General features: G+C 46.2%; 2 protein-coding genes across 3 annotated transcripts in view; both read right to left on the minus strand.

Moving 5' to 3' along the window:
• Positions 1 to 151: 151 nt before the first annotated feature.
• LOC311115411 (sentrin-specific protease 2-like) lies at positions 152 to 6,888 on the minus strand. Of its 2 annotated transcripts, none has more exons than XM_084190590.1 (16): positions 6,541 to 6,888; positions 6,069 to 6,130; positions 5,823 to 5,935; positions 5,582 to 5,651; positions 5,337 to 5,427; positions 5,045 to 5,231; positions 4,822 to 4,928; positions 4,641 to 4,726; positions 4,422 to 4,549; positions 4,202 to 4,321; positions 3,949 to 4,080; positions 3,598 to 3,807; positions 1,713 to 1,792; positions 1,499 to 1,583; positions 1,235 to 1,330; positions 152 to 1,131 (listed from the first exon to the last, which is right to left on the minus strand). In XM_084190590.1, the coding sequence occupies exons 1-16, from the start codon at positions 6,690 to 6,692 to the stop codon at positions 1,069 to 1,071; spliced, it is 1,782 nt and encodes a 593-aa protein (XP_084046716.1). In that variant the 5' UTR covers positions 6,693 to 6,888; the 3' UTR covers positions 152 to 1,068. The 2 variants fall into 2 exon arrangements, with proteins under 2 accessions (XP_084046716.1, XP_084046715.1); XM_084190589.1 differs by having other exon boundaries at positions 4,202 to 4,324.
• Positions 6,889 to 12,085: 5,197 nt separating this feature from the next.
• The window catches only part of LOC311115414 (uncharacterized protein), a 35,452-nt gene continuing 29,332 nt past the window's right edge, over positions 12,086 to 18,205 (minus strand). Inside the window, exons 42-57 of the mRNA XM_084190593.1 lie at positions 18,089 to 18,205; positions 17,787 to 17,964; positions 17,367 to 17,695; positions 17,022 to 17,124; positions 16,602 to 16,795; positions 16,320 to 16,532; positions 16,063 to 16,233; positions 15,706 to 15,905; positions 14,728 to 15,613; positions 14,377 to 14,580; positions 14,031 to 14,213; positions 13,662 to 13,888; positions 13,468 to 13,550; positions 13,229 to 13,364; positions 12,954 to 13,087; positions 12,086 to 12,269 (exon numbers count right to left, since the gene is read on the minus strand). The exon at positions 18,089 to 18,205 is cut by the window's right edge and continues 54 nt beyond it. Coding sequence (XP_084046719.1) covers positions 12,226 to 12,269; positions 12,954 to 13,087; positions 13,229 to 13,364; positions 13,468 to 13,550; positions 13,662 to 13,888; positions 14,031 to 14,213; positions 14,377 to 14,580; positions 14,728 to 15,613; positions 15,706 to 15,905; positions 16,063 to 16,233; positions 16,320 to 16,532; positions 16,602 to 16,795; positions 17,022 to 17,124; positions 17,367 to 17,695; positions 17,787 to 17,964; positions 18,089 to 18,205 — 3,402 coding nt within the window. The 3' untranslated portion in view covers positions 12,086 to 12,225. The remainder of the gene's footprint in view (positions 12,270 to 12,953; positions 13,088 to 13,228; positions 13,365 to 13,467; positions 13,551 to 13,661; positions 13,889 to 14,030; positions 14,214 to 14,376; positions 14,581 to 14,727; positions 15,614 to 15,705; positions 15,906 to 16,062; positions 16,234 to 16,319; positions 16,533 to 16,601; positions 16,796 to 17,021; positions 17,125 to 17,366; positions 17,696 to 17,786; positions 17,965 to 18,088) is intronic.

The following is an 18,205-nucleotide window of genomic DNA, read 5'->3' on the forward strand; positions in this document are numbered from 1 at the left end:
AATGGAACCCTATTCCCTATATAGTGCACCACTTTGAGTCATAGGGAGCAATTTCGGAGGCAGACCCAAGCTAAAGCAGTACAGACTCATTGGCAATTCTTCTCTACATGCCTTTAACGAAAACACTCATACAATCCAATAGAACTGTTATAAAGTTTATGGCAAAAACATCTACATTGATGCCTTTAATGCTGGATTAAATAAAAATACATACCATAAAGAAAAGCCTTCCGCATCAAATAAATAAACTATTGTTACACATTTAGGATTTAAATTATTTGTCCATATCTGTTGGTGGTGGTGGTGAGGGATTAAGATGGGGCCCTGCTCTGCTTGAGATGGCGCACCTCACACACCGGTCTCTCTTCCAGTCCAGCCAAAATGAAAGCAGCTAAACTCACCTTCGCACCCCAAGACGTTTCAGTCAAAAAATAACTATTTACATAAATATAGTACACACACATGCAGCCTTCTTATGTCTGCCTTCTCCTCAATGATGAGTCAACCATCAATTAAGACATTCAATAACATTCATAACATATGCCTCAGTTCTCACAACTTTCTACTAATCATAAAAATAAAGTACCTAATATAGACATCATATATACACAACAAACATTAACAAAACACTCTGGTTTCACACAGAAAGCTTGTTTTAAGTTTAAGTTAGCATCAACGACAGCAGGGATTTTCAAGTGTGTACCTGATTCCCCATCTAGTGTTATCTAGAAGTATGGACTACAGAGGGAGTCTGTCTTTCAAGGCACTTCAATACAAAACCATCCCTTTGTAACGTCTATGCTTCGGAGAGCACCCACCCTGTCTTCACTATAAGGACTGCACTTCTACCCACTGCCAGAGGGTAAGAGGTCGTTCTGTGGTCCATAGCATTGGTCCTTTAAGTCATCTTTTTTATTGCTTTTGTGCTTCTAGCTGTTCGCTGTAGTTGTCCTTCCTGTTGTAGTTTGGAGGCTGTGTAGTAGTCGTGACTGTTGTAGTTGCTTGTTATCACTTCTGTTGTAATGGTTGTTTTGCAGTTGCGTAGCTGTCATTTCTTTTTGTGTAGTCCTACAGAAGCCTCTGGTTGAGAATCTCCCAGATCATCAGCTTCCTGAACAGGGACATGTGACACTGAGGAGAGATAGTGAGTGAGAGACATCAGTGTTTGAGTGAAAAAGCGAGATTGTATGAGTTTACCCCGAGTGAGTATGATAGCCTGCGAAGGCCTATGTACCTGTCGGAAGTTGAGAGGCCGCCCCTGGGCGATGTAGTCGGCATATTTACAGGCAAACACTCCACAGTCACTGCCATTCTTCTGCTGAGGGATCTCCTACACACACACACACACAAAGCAAGAAGACACCATGAGGGATCCTGGTCAAAATCATTTCACTAGAGAACGGATGCTATTTCTGACAGCCATAAGCGCACTCTGTATGAGTTCAAGATAAAATAACAACAAAGATGATTCATCTGTATTTCTGTCTGGGTAATTTACGCTGGCCCTCAAGCTGCCCACTGTCCACTTGCACACGTCCAGATCTTGGTCCTTCCTGGCCTTGTGCTCCTCACTCAGGTACAGCCTGGACAGGGTTGGACGAACCAAATACATGTAACAGGATTACAGAACGAAATGACAAAAAAATATGGTCATCAGATTACAGGTACTTTTGTCAAACCAAATGATTACTGGGAGGGGACTGAGGACTCACAGTAAGAGGCTGCAGATGTCATCATGTCTCTGTCCCATAGAGTCATAGGACCTCACGGTCCTGGAGTTAAAGTTTATCACCTAGAGAGGGAGTGGCAGAGAGAAATAAACTAAGTCCACAGGTATCTACAAATGACCACAGAGAAGTACCAGTAGACTTTCTAAAACAGTGGTCACCAACCTTTGAGTCAAGATCACTTTGAGTCAAAATGCAAGCCGAGATCTACCGCTCAGATTCTTTTAAAAACATGACTTAAAAAACATAAGCCTATGCAACACGAACCACTTAAAAACAGTTCTGTAGCAATGAGGGTTGTGCAGTAGGCTATAGGCCCAATATATTATCACTGCATATTGGCTATGCTTGAATTGGCCTGCCAATGTCCTTCTCAGAAGACTTTTCAATTGTATTTAAAAAAAAAAATAATTTAATTTTACTCTTTTTTTTCTTCCCAATTTCATGATATCCAATTGGTAGTTACAGTCTTGTCTCATCGCTGCAACTCCCCCACGGACACGGGAGAGGCGGAGGTCGAGAACCACGCGTCCTCCGAAATACGACCCTGCCAAGCCATATTTAAACATGTCAGGTATATGATCACACTGGTAATAGATCATGTGTTATATTACGTGAGGCACAGTGAGTGAGAATAACTAACTTTTTTTTAATGGACTGATGGCCTGCATCTGATGGTCAGTCTGAGTGGAGGGAAGGAGCAGCGGTGAGGCTGCCTCTCACCCGACTCACTCTCCCTCCGCTGAGAAAAGGGGACTTCCAGCTGATGGCGAAACTCAAGTCGCACTGCATTATTTCTGCCTTGTGCACAAATTCATGTTGTTACTCCTATGACCAGAGAAAGTGAAATATTCCTTGATATTAAAAAAGACAAGTCGCTAATAATAACGTAAGCTTTTCGGAACACTTTGCTATACTCATTCATTGCAGCTGCAGTGCTGGTTGTACCGTGAGTGGAAGTAGGTAGAATACAACATTGCCACAAAAAGCTCTTTACTCGACTAACTTTTACAAAGCACGTTTTGTGCTCTTGTAGGAAGCAAATCACTCCCCCATTGCTGACTACAAATGATCTATAACTGAGCTAATAACTCACTAACTAGCAAAGGATATGAACAAATGTGCACACGTGGTTACATGCAGCTCTCGCTCAGTTCCAAAACAAGCGCATCTACTCACGACCTCTCATGCAGTAAACACAGTCCAGTTCAAAGTGAATGGCACAGATCCATATAGGCCTACTGCAGCGCTGATTGGTTATGCCACAACAGTCTGTGTAGAGTATGGGCTGAGTCGTGCGTGTCAATGCAATAGAATCCTACTATGACGCATTTTGCCTACAACAAAATCACACTTGCAGAGTTAGTTTTGCATACTAATAAGTCTTGCATAGTTTGTTTTGTTTCGGTATGTTGCATTGAAAGTGGCTAGTACTGCATTGATTCGATCACAATTTCTACAGTAAAGGGAAACGTTGATAGTGTTAACTCTAGAAAGTAGAGTGAAGTTCAATCTCGTGCTTTTCTGCGCATGCCGATATTTCAGCGTGCAGCTTAGAGGGAACCTATAGGTGCACTTGATTTGCTCTCTGGGCCTGCCGGGTAGGCAGAGTTCTACCTTAAGACACATTAAATGGCTCAAAATGGGAACACTTAGCCTTCCTAGCGCTAGGGCTGCCGAATTAAGTGCACCTACCACCAACAGCCTAAACTAAAATAATATATATTTAACCGTAAGGCTTTATCGTTTGTTTTTTTACAGCAATGTTTGGTGATCGACTAGGAATGCCTTGGAGATTGACCAGTCGATCGACTGGTTGGTGGTCACTGTTCTAATGTGAATGAAGCCCCGTCAATCTGGGGCGATTTACTGCCAGTGACCAGTGGACTCCCAGGTGCAGCGGAACCAGGATGATGTCATACTGGAAGAGGTCCACAGCTTTGGTCCATCGCTTCACGGCGGCGTGCCCCCCTCCACCGTGTAGTTTGGGGAAGAAGAAAGTACTGAAGGAGTAGACCTTCAGCCCTCGCCCTTCACTACTGCTACGAGCCATCACTAGGGACAGGTAGAAGTTAATCACCTGAGAGAGAGAGAGAGAGACAGAGAGGGAAAGTTTTTTGTTAAACTCACACACATCTTTCACTCTCTCACGCAGGCACACACTCCCTCACTAACTCACACACCAACAACCTCAAACTTAACAGCCAACAACCATACACACCTCATCGTTGAGCCAGCTCCCCTCCTGTAGTGAAGCCAGGTCTCTCTGTGTGATGCATAGCTTGAAGGCTGAGCTCAGGACCAGGTTAGGATCCCTATGGGACAGGGCACGACTCACCTCCACAGCCATCTCCTACACACACAGTTCGAAATAAACAATGAAAACAGACCCATATAATACCTACACTCATATGTCAACGCCTAGATCTCTTACACTACACAGACATAGCGTTATAGGCAAAAATAACACTCACCTTGGTGAACCTGGGGAGCTCCTCAGTGCTGTTGCGTCTGTCAGTGTGTGTTGGTGTCTCTCTGTCCACCAGGTTGAGTCTTGCTGCTACCTCTGCAGAGAGATCCAGCTCTGGCTGCTTCTGCTGGAGGGAGAAAGACTTTATAACAACCTTATGACGCTTCATAGCAGTTTTATGACTATTCATTGCACACTTACTACAGTTCATAAATGTGTCCTACCGTTGCATTGATGGCAGGTTGTGTGTCCACAGCTGCGCTGAGAGGCTTACTGAGACATAACTCTCCTCTCCTGTCTCTAGTCTGTTTGGCTGAGGATACATCTCTCCACATATACACACTGGGGTTGGCTGCAGATAGGAGAAGGAGAATACATTAGCCTAGGTCAACAGCATCCAATACATGAGAAGGGGGGTGAGAGAGGCTGTGATAGTAGTCTACCTCTGAGGGGTCCTGTCTTTGGGGTCACAGACTCATAGGTTCTTCCCAAAATGGCCGCCCTATGTCCATTCTGTGTGAGTGTTGCGCTGTGAGGAAGCGAGGAAAACAGAGGTTCGTAAAAGCTAGCTAACAGAACCACTGGAATTTAAATTATAACCACAGACTCTCCATCACCACTCACCCCTGGGGTTTGGTGCGGGTGAAGGGCAGTGGCTGGCTCTTGCTGTATTTCTCTGACACCATCTCCAGTAGCCGTCTGTAGTGCTCCTTATCACTCTCCTTCAGAGCCTGGAAACAGAACACACAGAACACCTGACTACTACTGACATACCTGGCGTGGCATTTAATAAAAACCAGGATCAATCACAGGGTTGATTTTAATTTCAAACTCATTCTTAACTCACCTCCTCCACTGCCAAGCACTGTCTGTGGCTGCGGTTAGGGGCGGGCAGGGGTAGTTCTGAGCTGGGGGTTCCTGTCCCAACACCCACCCCCAGGGTAGGCCGACTGGGCAGCAGCTGGAGGGAGCGCCTCTGGGGCTTGTCTCCGTCTCTTCCTCTGTCTGGGTTCCCTGGACCCAGCACCGAGCCACTGAGGACACAAAGTTTACAGGAGGAACATTCCACATTTGTATAACCTTTGTATTAAATCCCCAGAACTGAAAGTATGCAGTAGACAACAGAAGAGGAGACCTACGTGTGTTTCCTCACCAGAGGAGGAGAGGCTCCGTGGAGGAGGCCCAGCCCCCCTCTCTCCCTCTCACTCCGTCCGCCTACTGTCGGTTTCTCTGGAGATATGGAAAGAGGGACAAAAAAGTTGAAGTAACTACTTCACCTGTCCCCTCTGCTGTTACACAGATATTATATACCATGATGTTGTAATGTACAACACAGCTGTCCTCCTTCCTTATCGATCAAACAATCAGAGCCCTCGTTACTCACCCATTTTCCAATCAGAGCTGCTCATCCATGAGGTGTGGAGTTCATCTATTCCCATCAGTCCCACGGGGCCCTACATTTGTCATAATAGGAGTGATTTAGGACATAGTCAGATGTGAATATTGTGCAGCTATTGCACAAACATTTTAATGTTTGTGTACTGGTATGGGTCTCTCAGTCAGAGCAGTGGTTTATGAATGTGTTGTGTACGGTACTAGAATTCATCACTGGTACACATTCATACCTGGCTTGTTGTGTACCTTCTGTTCTTCTCACTGGCAGGAGACAGTGGGTTCCTCAGTCTCAGCAGTCCAGCCACCCCTGCTACAGTCTTCTTCACAAAACTAACAATTATGTCTATGACAATGAGAGAGAGTACAGTACACACAGTCAGTTCAAGTTCAAAGCTGACTAGTTAGCTAACGTTAGTTACAATGACAATTACTGATAAGAACAGTGGCTAAAAATGATTGGTAATAAGTTACCATACCTCTTCTCTGTCTCTTGATCGCCACTGGTTCACTCTGGCTAACATTTTCTGAAACATGAACGCTGTAACAGAATGTAAACACGTTTAGTCAACAACAACGAACATTAATTACCTAACAGTAACTAACCAGGTAGTAAAGTTACATTTGTTCGCAAGTTAGCTACAGTTAGTTTGTTATATTGATTCATTTCTACAGTACCTTGCTATTTGATTAGGAAATAGTTAGCTAACGTCTGGTAAGAGGCACGAGGAAAAAGTTACCTAGCCTTGTTTATTTTTGAAGCAAGCAGCTAACACCAACTGGAATGAATGACTAAGAATTAGCTAGCTAGCTAGGAGTGACACGTTAGTTGTTAGCTAGTTGACTGGCTAGCGTTTGCCAGCTAGCTAACTGACGCGTTGCATAAACAACTACACAGAGCACACTAGCACCAAAGACAGAACATGTGCTAGCACCAAGCCAGTCACCGACCTCTGGTAGTTCCTTTTGGTCGGCCTGGCGTTGCTATCCCGCCGTTGCGAGTCTATCTCCCCGCCAACGTTCAAACCAGGCCAACCGGAATGTTTTTGCCCGGTTTTAGGCTCGAAGAGCGACGATAGTCCGTCAACTACCCATCCGTACATCACAGACAGATACGAGAGAATGGAAACTTCCTCGTACGGTCGGGCCAGGACTATCCGCGGTTTAAAATATAAGCTCCGTGGGCACGAAAGTTCTACCTGCGCCACAACACCATTCACTTTCTTCTAGCTAGCACAATTAGCCTAGCATTTAGCTTCGTGTTGAAATGAGTGACGTGAATGTACACAAACGTGAAGACCGTCAGCGCACGTAGGGGGAAAACATCAGTGACTTCCTCGTACCGTATACTTGGATATGCTAATCTTATGCCGCGTTCCCGAAATAGTCGCAACTAGGAAACTCGTAAATGTATGACTTGCTAACTAGTTGACAGCGGCACGTGTATAACTACAACCAGTTAGCAAGTCCGACATTTCCGAGTTTCTTAGTTCCGACTAGCATTTGAACGCTTTGGATACTGTGGCGTTTTTCTCGGTCTGCACGGGTTCAGTTTTCCATATCATGGGTGTTGTGTGATGATGTTTTCGTTGGATTGTCAAACAAATCATTTCAAAAAGTAGGCTACATGCGCAGTTCGATCCGCCATAATAATTCCATAATAATTTATTTTGCTGATACTCGTATAGCCTATTTTCGCCCCTAATTTAGACAAGTTTCTGCTTATAATTTCCGACATTTGGTACGCCATATTATAATTTCCAACGTTTGATGTGGCCATTTGTTTGTCAACTATAGTTACACATGCAGCTTCTCTTCCGTCATAACTTGTTGCCCTAGAAGACTAAATAAAGTAGCGTTCGCCAGAATAATGTCTTACATCGATAGAATTAATGCATTCATCTAGTTACCACCGGTAAAGTTTTCTGTTTCATTTAGGGACCCGCAATAACTCCAAAAATGTGGAATGATTGGTCCTGTGCAAAGTGTCCAAATGGCATCAGTTTGACCGGTTTGAAGGAAATTAAAAGCTGATGAAACACGTTTCTGAGAAGACTTCAGTCCGTCTTGGGTGCATATTTTATGTGGTTGAAATACTGTCTGCTTGCATAACAGTGTCAAAGATAACACATTCGCATTTTCTCAAGAGACGCTGAAAGAAAGAAATCATACACAGAACAAAAATATAAATGCAACATGCAACAATTTCAAAGATTTTTACAGTTCATATAAGTAAGTCAGGCCATTTAAATAAATAAATTAGGCCCTAATCTATGGATTTCACATAACTGGGAATACAGATATGCATATGTCGGTCACAGACACCTTAAAACAAAAAGGTAGGGGAGTGGATCAGAAAACCAGTCAGTATCTGGTGTGACCACCATTTGCCTCATGCAACTCTCCTTCACATAGAGTTGATCAGGCTGTTGATTGTGGCCTGTGGAATGTTGTCCCACTCCTCTTCAATGGCTTTGCAAGTTACTTAGCAGGATATTGGCGGGAACTAGAACACACCGTTGTACACGCTGATCCAGAGCATCCCAAACATGCTCAATGGGTGACATGTCTGGTGAGTATGCAGGCTATGGAAGAACTGGGACATTTTCCTGGAATTGTGTACAGATCCTTGCGACATGAGGATGCTATCTCTGTGCATTCAAATTGACATCGATAAAATGCAATTGTGTTCATTGTCTGTAGCTTATGCCTGCCAATACCATAACCCCACAGCCACCATGGGGCACTCTGTCAGCCATCTGCCCGGTACAGTTGAAACCGGGATTCATGTGTGAAGAGCACACTTCTCCAGTGTGCCAGTATCCTTTGAAGGTGAGCATTTGCCCACTGAAGTCAGTTACAATGCCAAACTGCAGTCAGGTCAAGACCCTGGTGAGGATGACAAGCAAGCAGATGAGCTTCCCTGAGACAGTTTGAGCAGAAATTCTTTGGTTGTGCAAACCAACAGTTTCATCAGCTGTCCGGGTGGCAGGTCTCAGACAATCCCACAGGTGAAGAAGCCGGATGTGGAGCTCCTGGGCTGGCGTGGTTACACACATGGTCTGCAGTTATGAGGCCGGTTGGATGTACTGCCAAATTCTCTAAAACAACGTTGGAAGTGGCTTATGGTAGATCAATTAAGAGTCAGTCCTCTGGCAACAGCTCTGGTGGACATTCGTGCAGTCAGCATTCCAATTGCACGCTCCCTCAAAACTTAAGACATCTGTGGCATTGTGTTGTGACAAAACTGCTAATATTGTCCTAAGCACAAGGTGCACCTGTGTAATGATCATGCTGTTTAATAAGCTTCTTGATATGCCACACCTGTCAGGTGGATGGATTATCTTGGCAAAGGAGAAATGCTCACTAACAGGGATGTAAACAAATGTGTGCACAGAATCTTGTGCGCATGGAACATTTCTGGGATCTTTTATTTCGGCTCATGAAACATAGGACTAACACTTTACATGTTGCGTTTATATTTTAGTTCAGTATATTTCTCCACTCCAGTTCCAGTGACAAAATAAAAAATGTTTCTATAATTTTACTGCAAGACATGGATAATTCTGCAGGAGTTCATATTATATTACGGTACATGTGAGCGGTTAAAGGCACAGTCAGTGTCCATATTTCAGTTACTATTCCATTTAACCCATATTAACTTAAATTAGGAATATTCTGCTTATTCATGTATACAGGGATACTGGTGAGTGGGATATCAAAGGTGCATGTAAACAGCTTATCCGGAATAAGGCCTTAAAGCAGGATATGAGCTACTATCCAGAATACTGTACATTTTAGTCATTTAGCAGATGCTCTTATCCAGAGTGACTTACAGTTAGCGAGTGCATACATTTTCATACTGCCCCCCCGTGGGAATCGAACCCACAACCCTGGCATTGCAAACGCCATGCTCTACCAACTGAGCTACACGGGACCTGTACGCATGTAAACGTGGTCATTGGTTAGTCTAGTGTGGAACTGGCGGTCAGCTGGTACCTTCTACCTTGTATGCCCAAATTATTACATAATGTAATGGGCATCTCAGTGATTTAAGCCCCAGATGAACCAACTGATTTTGTTGCTGATTATATATACAGCTCTGGAAAAAATTAAGAAACCACTGCAAATGTTTCTTAAATCAGCATCTCTACATGTATGACAGCCATTCCATTCCAGTGTCTGTTGAATTCCAACACAGGCACACCTCATTCTACTGAATTAGGTACTGATTAGGTGATCATCTGAACTAAATCTTATTTAACGAGGAAAAGTATAAAAACCACTGCTGTGGTCATCACTATCCTCTTGCAATAGGACCAGCTGGATGGCAAAAACTGTGCTAATAGTACCTCAAAAGTAATATTAATCAAAAAATAACTATTGACCATGCCAAAAGAGTTGAAAAGGAACGTTTTGAGTGAGGAAAAGAAGGGTTCAATTTTGGTTTTACTGGCAGAGGGATACAGTGAGCATCAGGTTGCTTCCATCCTTAAAATTTCAAAGACGGCGGTTCATATGAACAAGGTCAAGCAGCAGACATTGGGGACAACAAAGCTACAGACCGGCAGAGAGCGAAAACGACTCTCTACTGACCGGGATGACCGCCAACTCATTCGAATGTCACTGAACAACCGTAGGATGACATCAAGTGACCTACAAAAAGAATGGCAAACTACAGCTGGGGTGAAGTGCACGGCGAGGACGGTTCGAAACAGGCTCCTAGGGGCAGGGCTGAAGTCGTGCAAAGCTAGAAAAAAGCCCTTCATCAATGAGAAGCAAAGAAGAGCCAAACTGAGGTTTGCAAAAGACCATAAGGATTGGACCGTAGAGGACTGGAGTAAGGTCATCTTCTCTGATGAGTCCACTTTTCAGCTTTGCCCAACACCTGGTCGTCTAATGGTTAGACGGAGACCTGGAGAGGCCTACAAGCCACAGTGTCTCGCACCCACTGTGAAATTTGGTGGAGGATCGGTGATGATCTGGGGGTGCTTCAGCAAGGCTGGAATCGGGCAGATTTGTCTTTGTGAAGGACGCATGAATCAAGCCACGTACAAGGTTGTCCTGGAAGAAAACATACTTCCTTTTGCGCTGACATTGTTCCCCAACTCTGAGGATTGGTTTTTCCAGCAGGACAATGCGCCATGCCACACAGCCAGGTAAATCAAGGTGTGGATGGAGGACCAACAGATCAATACCATGTCATGGCCAGCCCAATCTCCAGACCTGAACCCCATTGAAAACTTCTGGAATGTGATCAAGAGGAAGATGGATGGTCACAAGCCATCAAACAAAGCAGAGACTGGTGGAGAGCATGCCAAGACGCATGTAAGCTGTGATTGAAAATCAGGGTTATTCCACCAAATATTGATTTCTGAACTCTTCCTAAGTTAAAACATTAGTATTGTGTTGTTTAAAAATGAACATTAACTTATTTTCTTTGCATTATTCGAGGTCTGACAACACTGCATCTTTTGTTATTTTGACCAGTTGTCATTTTCTGCAAATAAATGCTCTAAATGACAATCTTTTTATTTGGAATTTGGGAGAAATGTTGTCAGTAGTTTATAGAATAAAACAACATTTTTAATTTTTACCCAAACACATACCTATAAATAGTAAAACCAGAGAAACTGATAATTTTGCAGTGGTCTCTTAATTTTTTCCGCAGCTATATAGACAGACAATTTCTATACTATATTAGAATGTGTTATATATAATTACCAGAGCACCAATACATGGCATATCAGTGATTTGACCCCTAGGTGAACTGCCATGATATGCAGTGTAACTAAAGACAACTACCAAAGATTTAACTGGTTATTAAGATTATAGTTTCCCCCTTCTGTGAAACTGCTGTCAAACTACACTGGACTGGAATGACCGGTCTAAAAGAAGAACTAGCCTACTTAGTAGTTACTATTTTCCTTGCAGGTCTCATTTTGAGTTGGTAATTACATGTGAGTCTAAAGCTCCCCAGAACTAATCACCAGTGTTAATGAATGATTAACAAAGTAAAATGTAGGGGTGTTTGTATTAGTGTCTTCACCAAACCACCATCAGTTTTTGATCAACCCCATAATCTAACAATACTGTAAGTATTGCTTTAGGTCTGTGTATGTCTGATGCTGCCTATGTTCGGCCCTGCCTTAAAAAGATACACACCCAATGCTCAAGTCAGGTAATCACATAATACAAATATTTATTGATTTTGTAGAAATGGTGATCTATAAAAAAAAAAAAAAAAAAAAAAACATTGACAAAACATGTTCACCAGCTTTGATCTATAGCTCGGAATTCCAGTGCGAAACGTTACACATTTATCCACATGTGAAACTAACAAATATTAACAACCGCGAACATATATACAGAATCAGAGATACAAACTTGTATAAAACTCAGGTAGAAAAATAGCGATCTAATACTTTCTTAGGAGTTCTTCTTATAACTCGGAGGTCGACAGTATCTGTGTAGAAAAAAACGAATCTTAAAAAAATAATTTATGTCCTTAAAAAAAATCTAACGTTCTAAATCAGATATTAGACAAATACATTCCCTTGTATATTTGAACACAAAGATGGATCATAAGGATGTTGGATTGAAAGGAGGCATTCATACATTGCTTCATTCCTTCCTTCAGCGGTCAGACTTCTTGTGGTAGGAGAGAAGAGATGGAGAGTCTGGAGGAGAGAGAAAACAATGTGTCAGAACCAGATAAAAGAGCAACACACACACAATCTCTCTCTCTCACAAACAAACAAATGAACACGCAGGTGCCTGTGAAAAACACCCCCAGTACAGAAGAAAACTATTCAATGGACCATTGTCCATTTCAGAATGGCTATGTAGTGACTATCCACACGTGCCTGCTTACACCAAATTGTGCCCTACCCTGAGACATCCTGGTACTTGTAGTTTGTTCAGTACGGTGAGGGTGATGTGGGGAGATATTAACGAAGCAGTGTATTCTGGTACTTGTAGTTAGGTCCTCACCTGGGCCGTACAGGTAGATGGGGGACAGACAGCTGAGGTACAACCATGTCCTGTTCTCTTGCAGCCACCGCTGCCGATAGCCAATCATATCAGGGGAACTTGGAGGCGGGGCTAAGTAAGCGCTGCTAACTGGGTCAGGAGATGGGATTGGAGGTGGTAAGATTGAATGATCAGTTTGTCAGAGAGGAAGTGTGTCCATGGTAACAATGCCATCCCCTAACCCGGGGGATTGTGGGTAGTGGACTTGCCGTGGTACGATGCCATCACCAAGCTAAAGCCCCTCTTTCTCCCTGTCACCTCTGATCTCCCCCATCTCATTCAGTGAGTGTGTGCTCAACCAGTATGTGCAACCAGTGTGTGTGTGTGTGTACCTGGCCGTGCAGCCCCCAGGCGTTGCTGTACGTTCTCCAGGTGGTGGATGTAGTCTGTCAGAGACCGCTCTGCATCCTGGGACAGAACACTGGACGGAGCACGCTCAGAGGACAGGACCGGGTTGGAATACACTCTAGGGGGAAGAGGAGAGGAAGAGAGGGGAGAATAAGAGAGGGGAGAATAAGAGAGAAGAGGAGATGAGAGAACAGGTAGAAAAGGATAGAAATGAAATATCAAGGTATGTCGTTAGAGTTTACTATGGAAGGAGCAGTACCGGTTGTGCAGCCTGAAGGGTGATTTCATTGGTGGAACCAGAGGTGAGGCCACGCCCTTATGGTTAGGGCTGCTGTCTCTAGTGGGTGGAGAGGAGTTGTGTGGCTGCTGCTGCCTCAAAACCTCAGTTCTGGAAGCTGAGAGAAATAGAAAGGTTACACACTGAGCTGTCGATGTCCCTTACCTGTGTGACGTTGGTAATCCTACCTTCATAGCTCTGGCTGTCTGTCTCATACGCACCTGTGCTATGTCCGTTGACAGTGACAGTTGTTGTAACTCCTCTCCTGACGACTCTCTGCCACTTCCTGGTCAGGAACTTCAGCCTGGAGGAGAAGGACAGGGAAGGGTTAACATGCATAACACAAAGACCCATAGCTTTAACATTGAACACCCACCCACACACGACCAACCCAACACCCTCACACCCAACCCACCGTGAGATGGCGATGACAGCTCGTACTGCAGCTCTGAAGCGTGAGAGGGGAGAGTGTGTGTGGGCGTGGGGGGGAGAGGGGTGCGCCCCCATCCGGGCGATGAGACAGAGGGTTGCCTGTTCACAGTCCTGGAAGCCCCCCAGTAGCAGCAGGAGGTAGCGCTTCTGGTAGACCAGAGACTTCCTAAAGCTCTCAGCCCGCAGGTAGCGCTCATACAGTCGCTGGAACTAGAGGGGGGACAGCGACAGAAACACAGGGTTAAAGGGAAGTCAAGACAAGGGACTTTACACCAGGGGATCCATGGGGACTTTCTGCCCAGAGGTTGAGTGTGTGTGCGTGAGTGAGTTTGTTCGTTTGCGTGTATCTCACCTTGCTGTTGCTGAGGTCAGTGCTGGGCCTGTTTTCAATCTCTGCCTGTCGTAGCTGTCGTTCCAGACAGGCCAGGGTGTGTTTCAGGTTAACCCTTTCCTGACTCAGCTCCTTCACACGGGCCGACAGGTCAGAGTTCTCCCTCAACAACCTCTCCACCAGCGCCGAGGAAGAGGAGGAAGACTGCATGGAGAGACAGAAATTGGTTATCACGGTCCTTATCAAACTCATTTATTGTAGTCACAAATCCCCCAAAACAGCATAAATACATTTAAAAAACTGCCGTCTAGCTTGTCTCCAGTGCTTCATGTTGCTATGACCAGCCATTTAAACAGCGCTCTGGTACCTGGTGGTTGTATAGGGCTGGGCTGGTCTGGTCTGGCCCAGTCGAGGTGCTGTTCTTGGGTTGGAGTGGGCTGGAGTTGTACTGGTGTCGGTTGGATAGTCTCTCTGTAGCCATCTCTCTCTCCTCCCTCTCCAGCTCAGCCAGAGTCTGCTGGAGATCTCTCATCCTCTGCTGGTCCTGCTGCCGCAATAACTCCAATTCACACTGCAGAGAGAAAGAGAAAGAGAGAGAGAGAGAGAGAGAGAGAAAGAACACAGGAGAGTAAATAAGAAAGATGGTATATAAGTGGCTGAGACACTGTTGTATTACCAGTCAGACAGGCAATGACAAAATGTTGTGTGTAAATCTCACCAGTTTGTTGCTTGTCCTCTCGTGTCGCCTCTCTCTCTCTGTCTGCTCCTGTCTCTCCTTCCTCCTCTCCCTCTCCCTCTGTTCCTCCTGCTCTCTCCCCTTCTCATTGACCAATCGAATCCTCTCCCTCAGCTCGTTGAGCTCCGCCCCTAAGCGACCAGAACGCTCTCTCTCCATCTCCAATGCACGACTAGCCTCCTGCTTCTGCTCCTTGAGTGTCTCCATAGTAACTCGGAGGCGGGCTGCAGCATCCTGATCTCTCTGTGCCTCCTTACTCCTCTTCCTCTCTTCCTCCTCTACTCTCCTCCGGTTCTGCAGAAGTTCCGCCCTCAGCCCGTCTGTCACGGTGGCTAGCTCCTCCCCCTGCCTCCTCTCCTGCTCCAGCTGAGAGCGGAGCTCCGAGATGAACTTCCTGTCTCGGGACGCATCCGCTTCCTGTCTGCGTGTGATGTCATCGAGACGCCGGGCAGAGCGCTCGCGTTCCTCCTCCAGTTCCTTCATGTGTGCGTCGGCTAGGCGGGACTCAGCCTCTTTCAGGAAGTGTTCCAGCCGACTCTTTTCCTGTGACTGGAAAGTGTCAAGTTGCCGGGCGGAACGGGCGCACTCCTCCTCGAGCTCCTTGTGGGCATCGGCTAGCCGTGTGTCGAGCTGTGATTGGAGGAGGTGGCCGCGGGAGAGTTCTATCTGGAGTTCCTGTCGGAGGTTACTGGAGGTCGTCCTCTCCTGGTCCAGCTGACCCCTCAGGGTCACGACCTCTGATCTCTGCTGCTCCTCCTCCTTCTCCCGGAGGTGTGTGTGAGTTCTCTCCTGGTCCAGCTCCTGCTGTAGCTCCTGGACTCTGGTCTGCTCCCTCCTTACAGCCTCCTCACACTCCTCTATACACAGCCTGGGAGAGGACACACACATCAGTATTTATTTATGTGTGTGTGTGCATACGAGAATGTATGTATGTGTGTGTGTGCGCGTGCGTGCGTGTACCCGAGTTTGTGGATCTCGTTGTGTAGTTCCTGCTGGGTGCTGTGGGAGGAGTTAAGTCGTTCGCTGCTCTCCTCTAGTTCCGCCCTCAGCCTGGATAACACCTCCCCTTTAGATGACTCCTCCCCCTGGGAGAGCTGCAGCTGCAGACCGTGTCTGTCTGCAGAGAGCAGACGCTCCACCACAACACGCTGCTGCTCCTCCTGGAGAGATGAGGGAGAGCGAGGGAGGGGAGAGAGAAGGATAGCTTTATTTGTTTTACCCTTTCAATTAAGCTAAGCAGATACAATGAAGCTTTTTTACAGTATACATGAGTGCCTTAGTGAAGACCACTCCAAACACGCTCGTGCAAACACACACCTGTCTCTGTAGCAGTGTTTCCAGCTGACGGAGGAGGTGGGTGGAGTCTATCTCAGGGCGGGAGGAGAGGAAGGCCTGCAGCTCAGAGCGAAGCCCCGCCCTCTCACAGTCAAGCACACCCCTTACTGCAGCCTGCAGCCCTCTGCTCCAACCAGCATCCACAGAGTTCTCCTGTTAAACACACACAGGAGGGTCAGTATGCACACATGCAGAAGTTAAGCACACATCTCACACACACACACACACACACCCCTTACCGGTCTCTGTGCCATCCTACAGAGCAGTTCTCTCAGAGCGATGACAGTTTCCTGTAACGCCCTCTTCTCCTGCTCCCAGCCCATTGGAGGAGCTTTAGAGTCTGACTGACAGATCGTCTGGTCCAATGAGAGGTGGTTAGAGGAGGAGGGGGCGTTACGCTGGGAGAGGGCGAGAACCCTGCAGCTCTCCTGGTACACTCTCTTCAACAAACCCTGGAAACACACCCACAGTTTGGTATAGGGTTCATTTGTAACATTTAAGGTGTGTGTGTGTGTTCATACCTGTAGTTCAGGAGACAACAGTTCGTCGCTGTAGCTCATACTACCGGCGGCGCTGTCGGTGTGTGTGTTGTCGGTGTGTGTGTTGGTTGCAGGGTTCATGCCTCGACAATGCAGGTACTCCAAGAACTGAGCGTCCAGCCTCTCAGTCTGCTCCAACTCTACCTTGAGTCTTACACCGAGCTCTGAACTGACATCTACAGAGAGACAGAGACAGAGAGACAGAGAGAGAGACAGAGAGAGAGAGAGAGAGAGAGTGAGAGGGAAGAGAGAGAGAGGGAAGAGAGAGAGAGGGAAGAGAGAGAGAGGGAAGAGAGAGAGAGGGAAGAGAGAGAGAGGGAAGAGAGAGAGAGGGAAGAGAGAGAAGTTAGACACATGAACACAGACAGACAGACCAACAAAATGACAGACAAACAGACTTACTGCTGCCATATCCGTCACTGGCCCACTCCGGGGCGGACAGAGAGGAGGCGGAGCCAAGAGATGAGGGAGGGGCCGTCAGGTCCAGGGCTTCCAGCTCATGCACCTGACAGCAGAGAGAGAGAGGTTTAACAGATACTACCAGTCAAAAGTTTGGACACACCTACTCATTCAAGGTTTTTTTTTTTTTTTAAATATTTTTTACATTGTAGAATAATAGTGAAGACATCAAAACTATGAAATAACACATATGGAATCATGTAGTAACCAAGTAGGTGTGTCCAAACTTTTGACTGGCACTGTATGTGTGTATGTGTGTGTGGACACTTTTCCCAACATCCCACCCACCTTGTCAGCGTCCATTGAGTCCAACATGGAGAGGTTGTCCGAGGCAGAGATGGACCCAGGGGAGCGGGTGCTGTGTGTGCCCAGCTCTGGGCTGATTGTCCCTGGGCAGGGCTGGTCTTGCCGTCCCCTGGGGGAGGCTTTAGCCTGGAGCTCCAGGCCTGTGCTGTTTAAAGCACTGAGGTCAGACAGTCTAGAACCGTGTAGAACAGAGTGCTGGAACCGGTCCTCTCTGGTTCTCTCCTCAGAACAGTCCAGTCGACGGAGAACCTCTGGGGAACTCAGGGACTCGTTGCGAGACACAACGTCCTCGAATCCTCGAGGTGAGACGTCTGGAGGAGGAAGATGATCACTGTCATCCAACAGCTCTGCACTCATTAGAGAAACACCATTGTCTGTGTAGCAGCTTGAATGTGTACTCACCCTTCAGTGAGTGTGTCTGTCTGTTGTGCGGGTTGCAGGTCTGTCTAAGCTGCAGCAGTTCTCGTTGCTGATAGGCCAGCTCCTCTTCCTGCACGGCTAGGTCTTCCTGTAGGCCCCGGAGCTCCGCCTTCAGATGCTGGTTATTGGTTTCCAGGTCAGCCAGGGCCCGGTCTTTGGTCTGATTGACAGGTGAATGAAACAATCAGAGAAAACAGTGTCATTTACAGTCCTTTTAAAATGTACAGTAGAAAAACCATTTTGCATGTTCAGTTTAAATGCGCACACACACACACAGAACATACCTGTCCCTCCTCCAGTAGTTTCTCAGCTCTCTCTGTGCTGGAGCAAAGACCCTCCTTCACAGCTGCTAACTCTGCCCCTAGGGCTTGATGCTCCGCCCCTAGTCGCCGTAGCTCCTC

This window comes from Coregonus lavaretus (genome assembly GCF_964263955.1).
Source record: "Coregonus lavaretus genome assembly, contig: HAP1_SCAFFOLD_123, whole genome shotgun sequence".
Lineage (NCBI taxonomy): Eukaryota > Metazoa > Chordata > Actinopteri > Salmoniformes > Salmonidae > Coregonus > Coregonus lavaretus.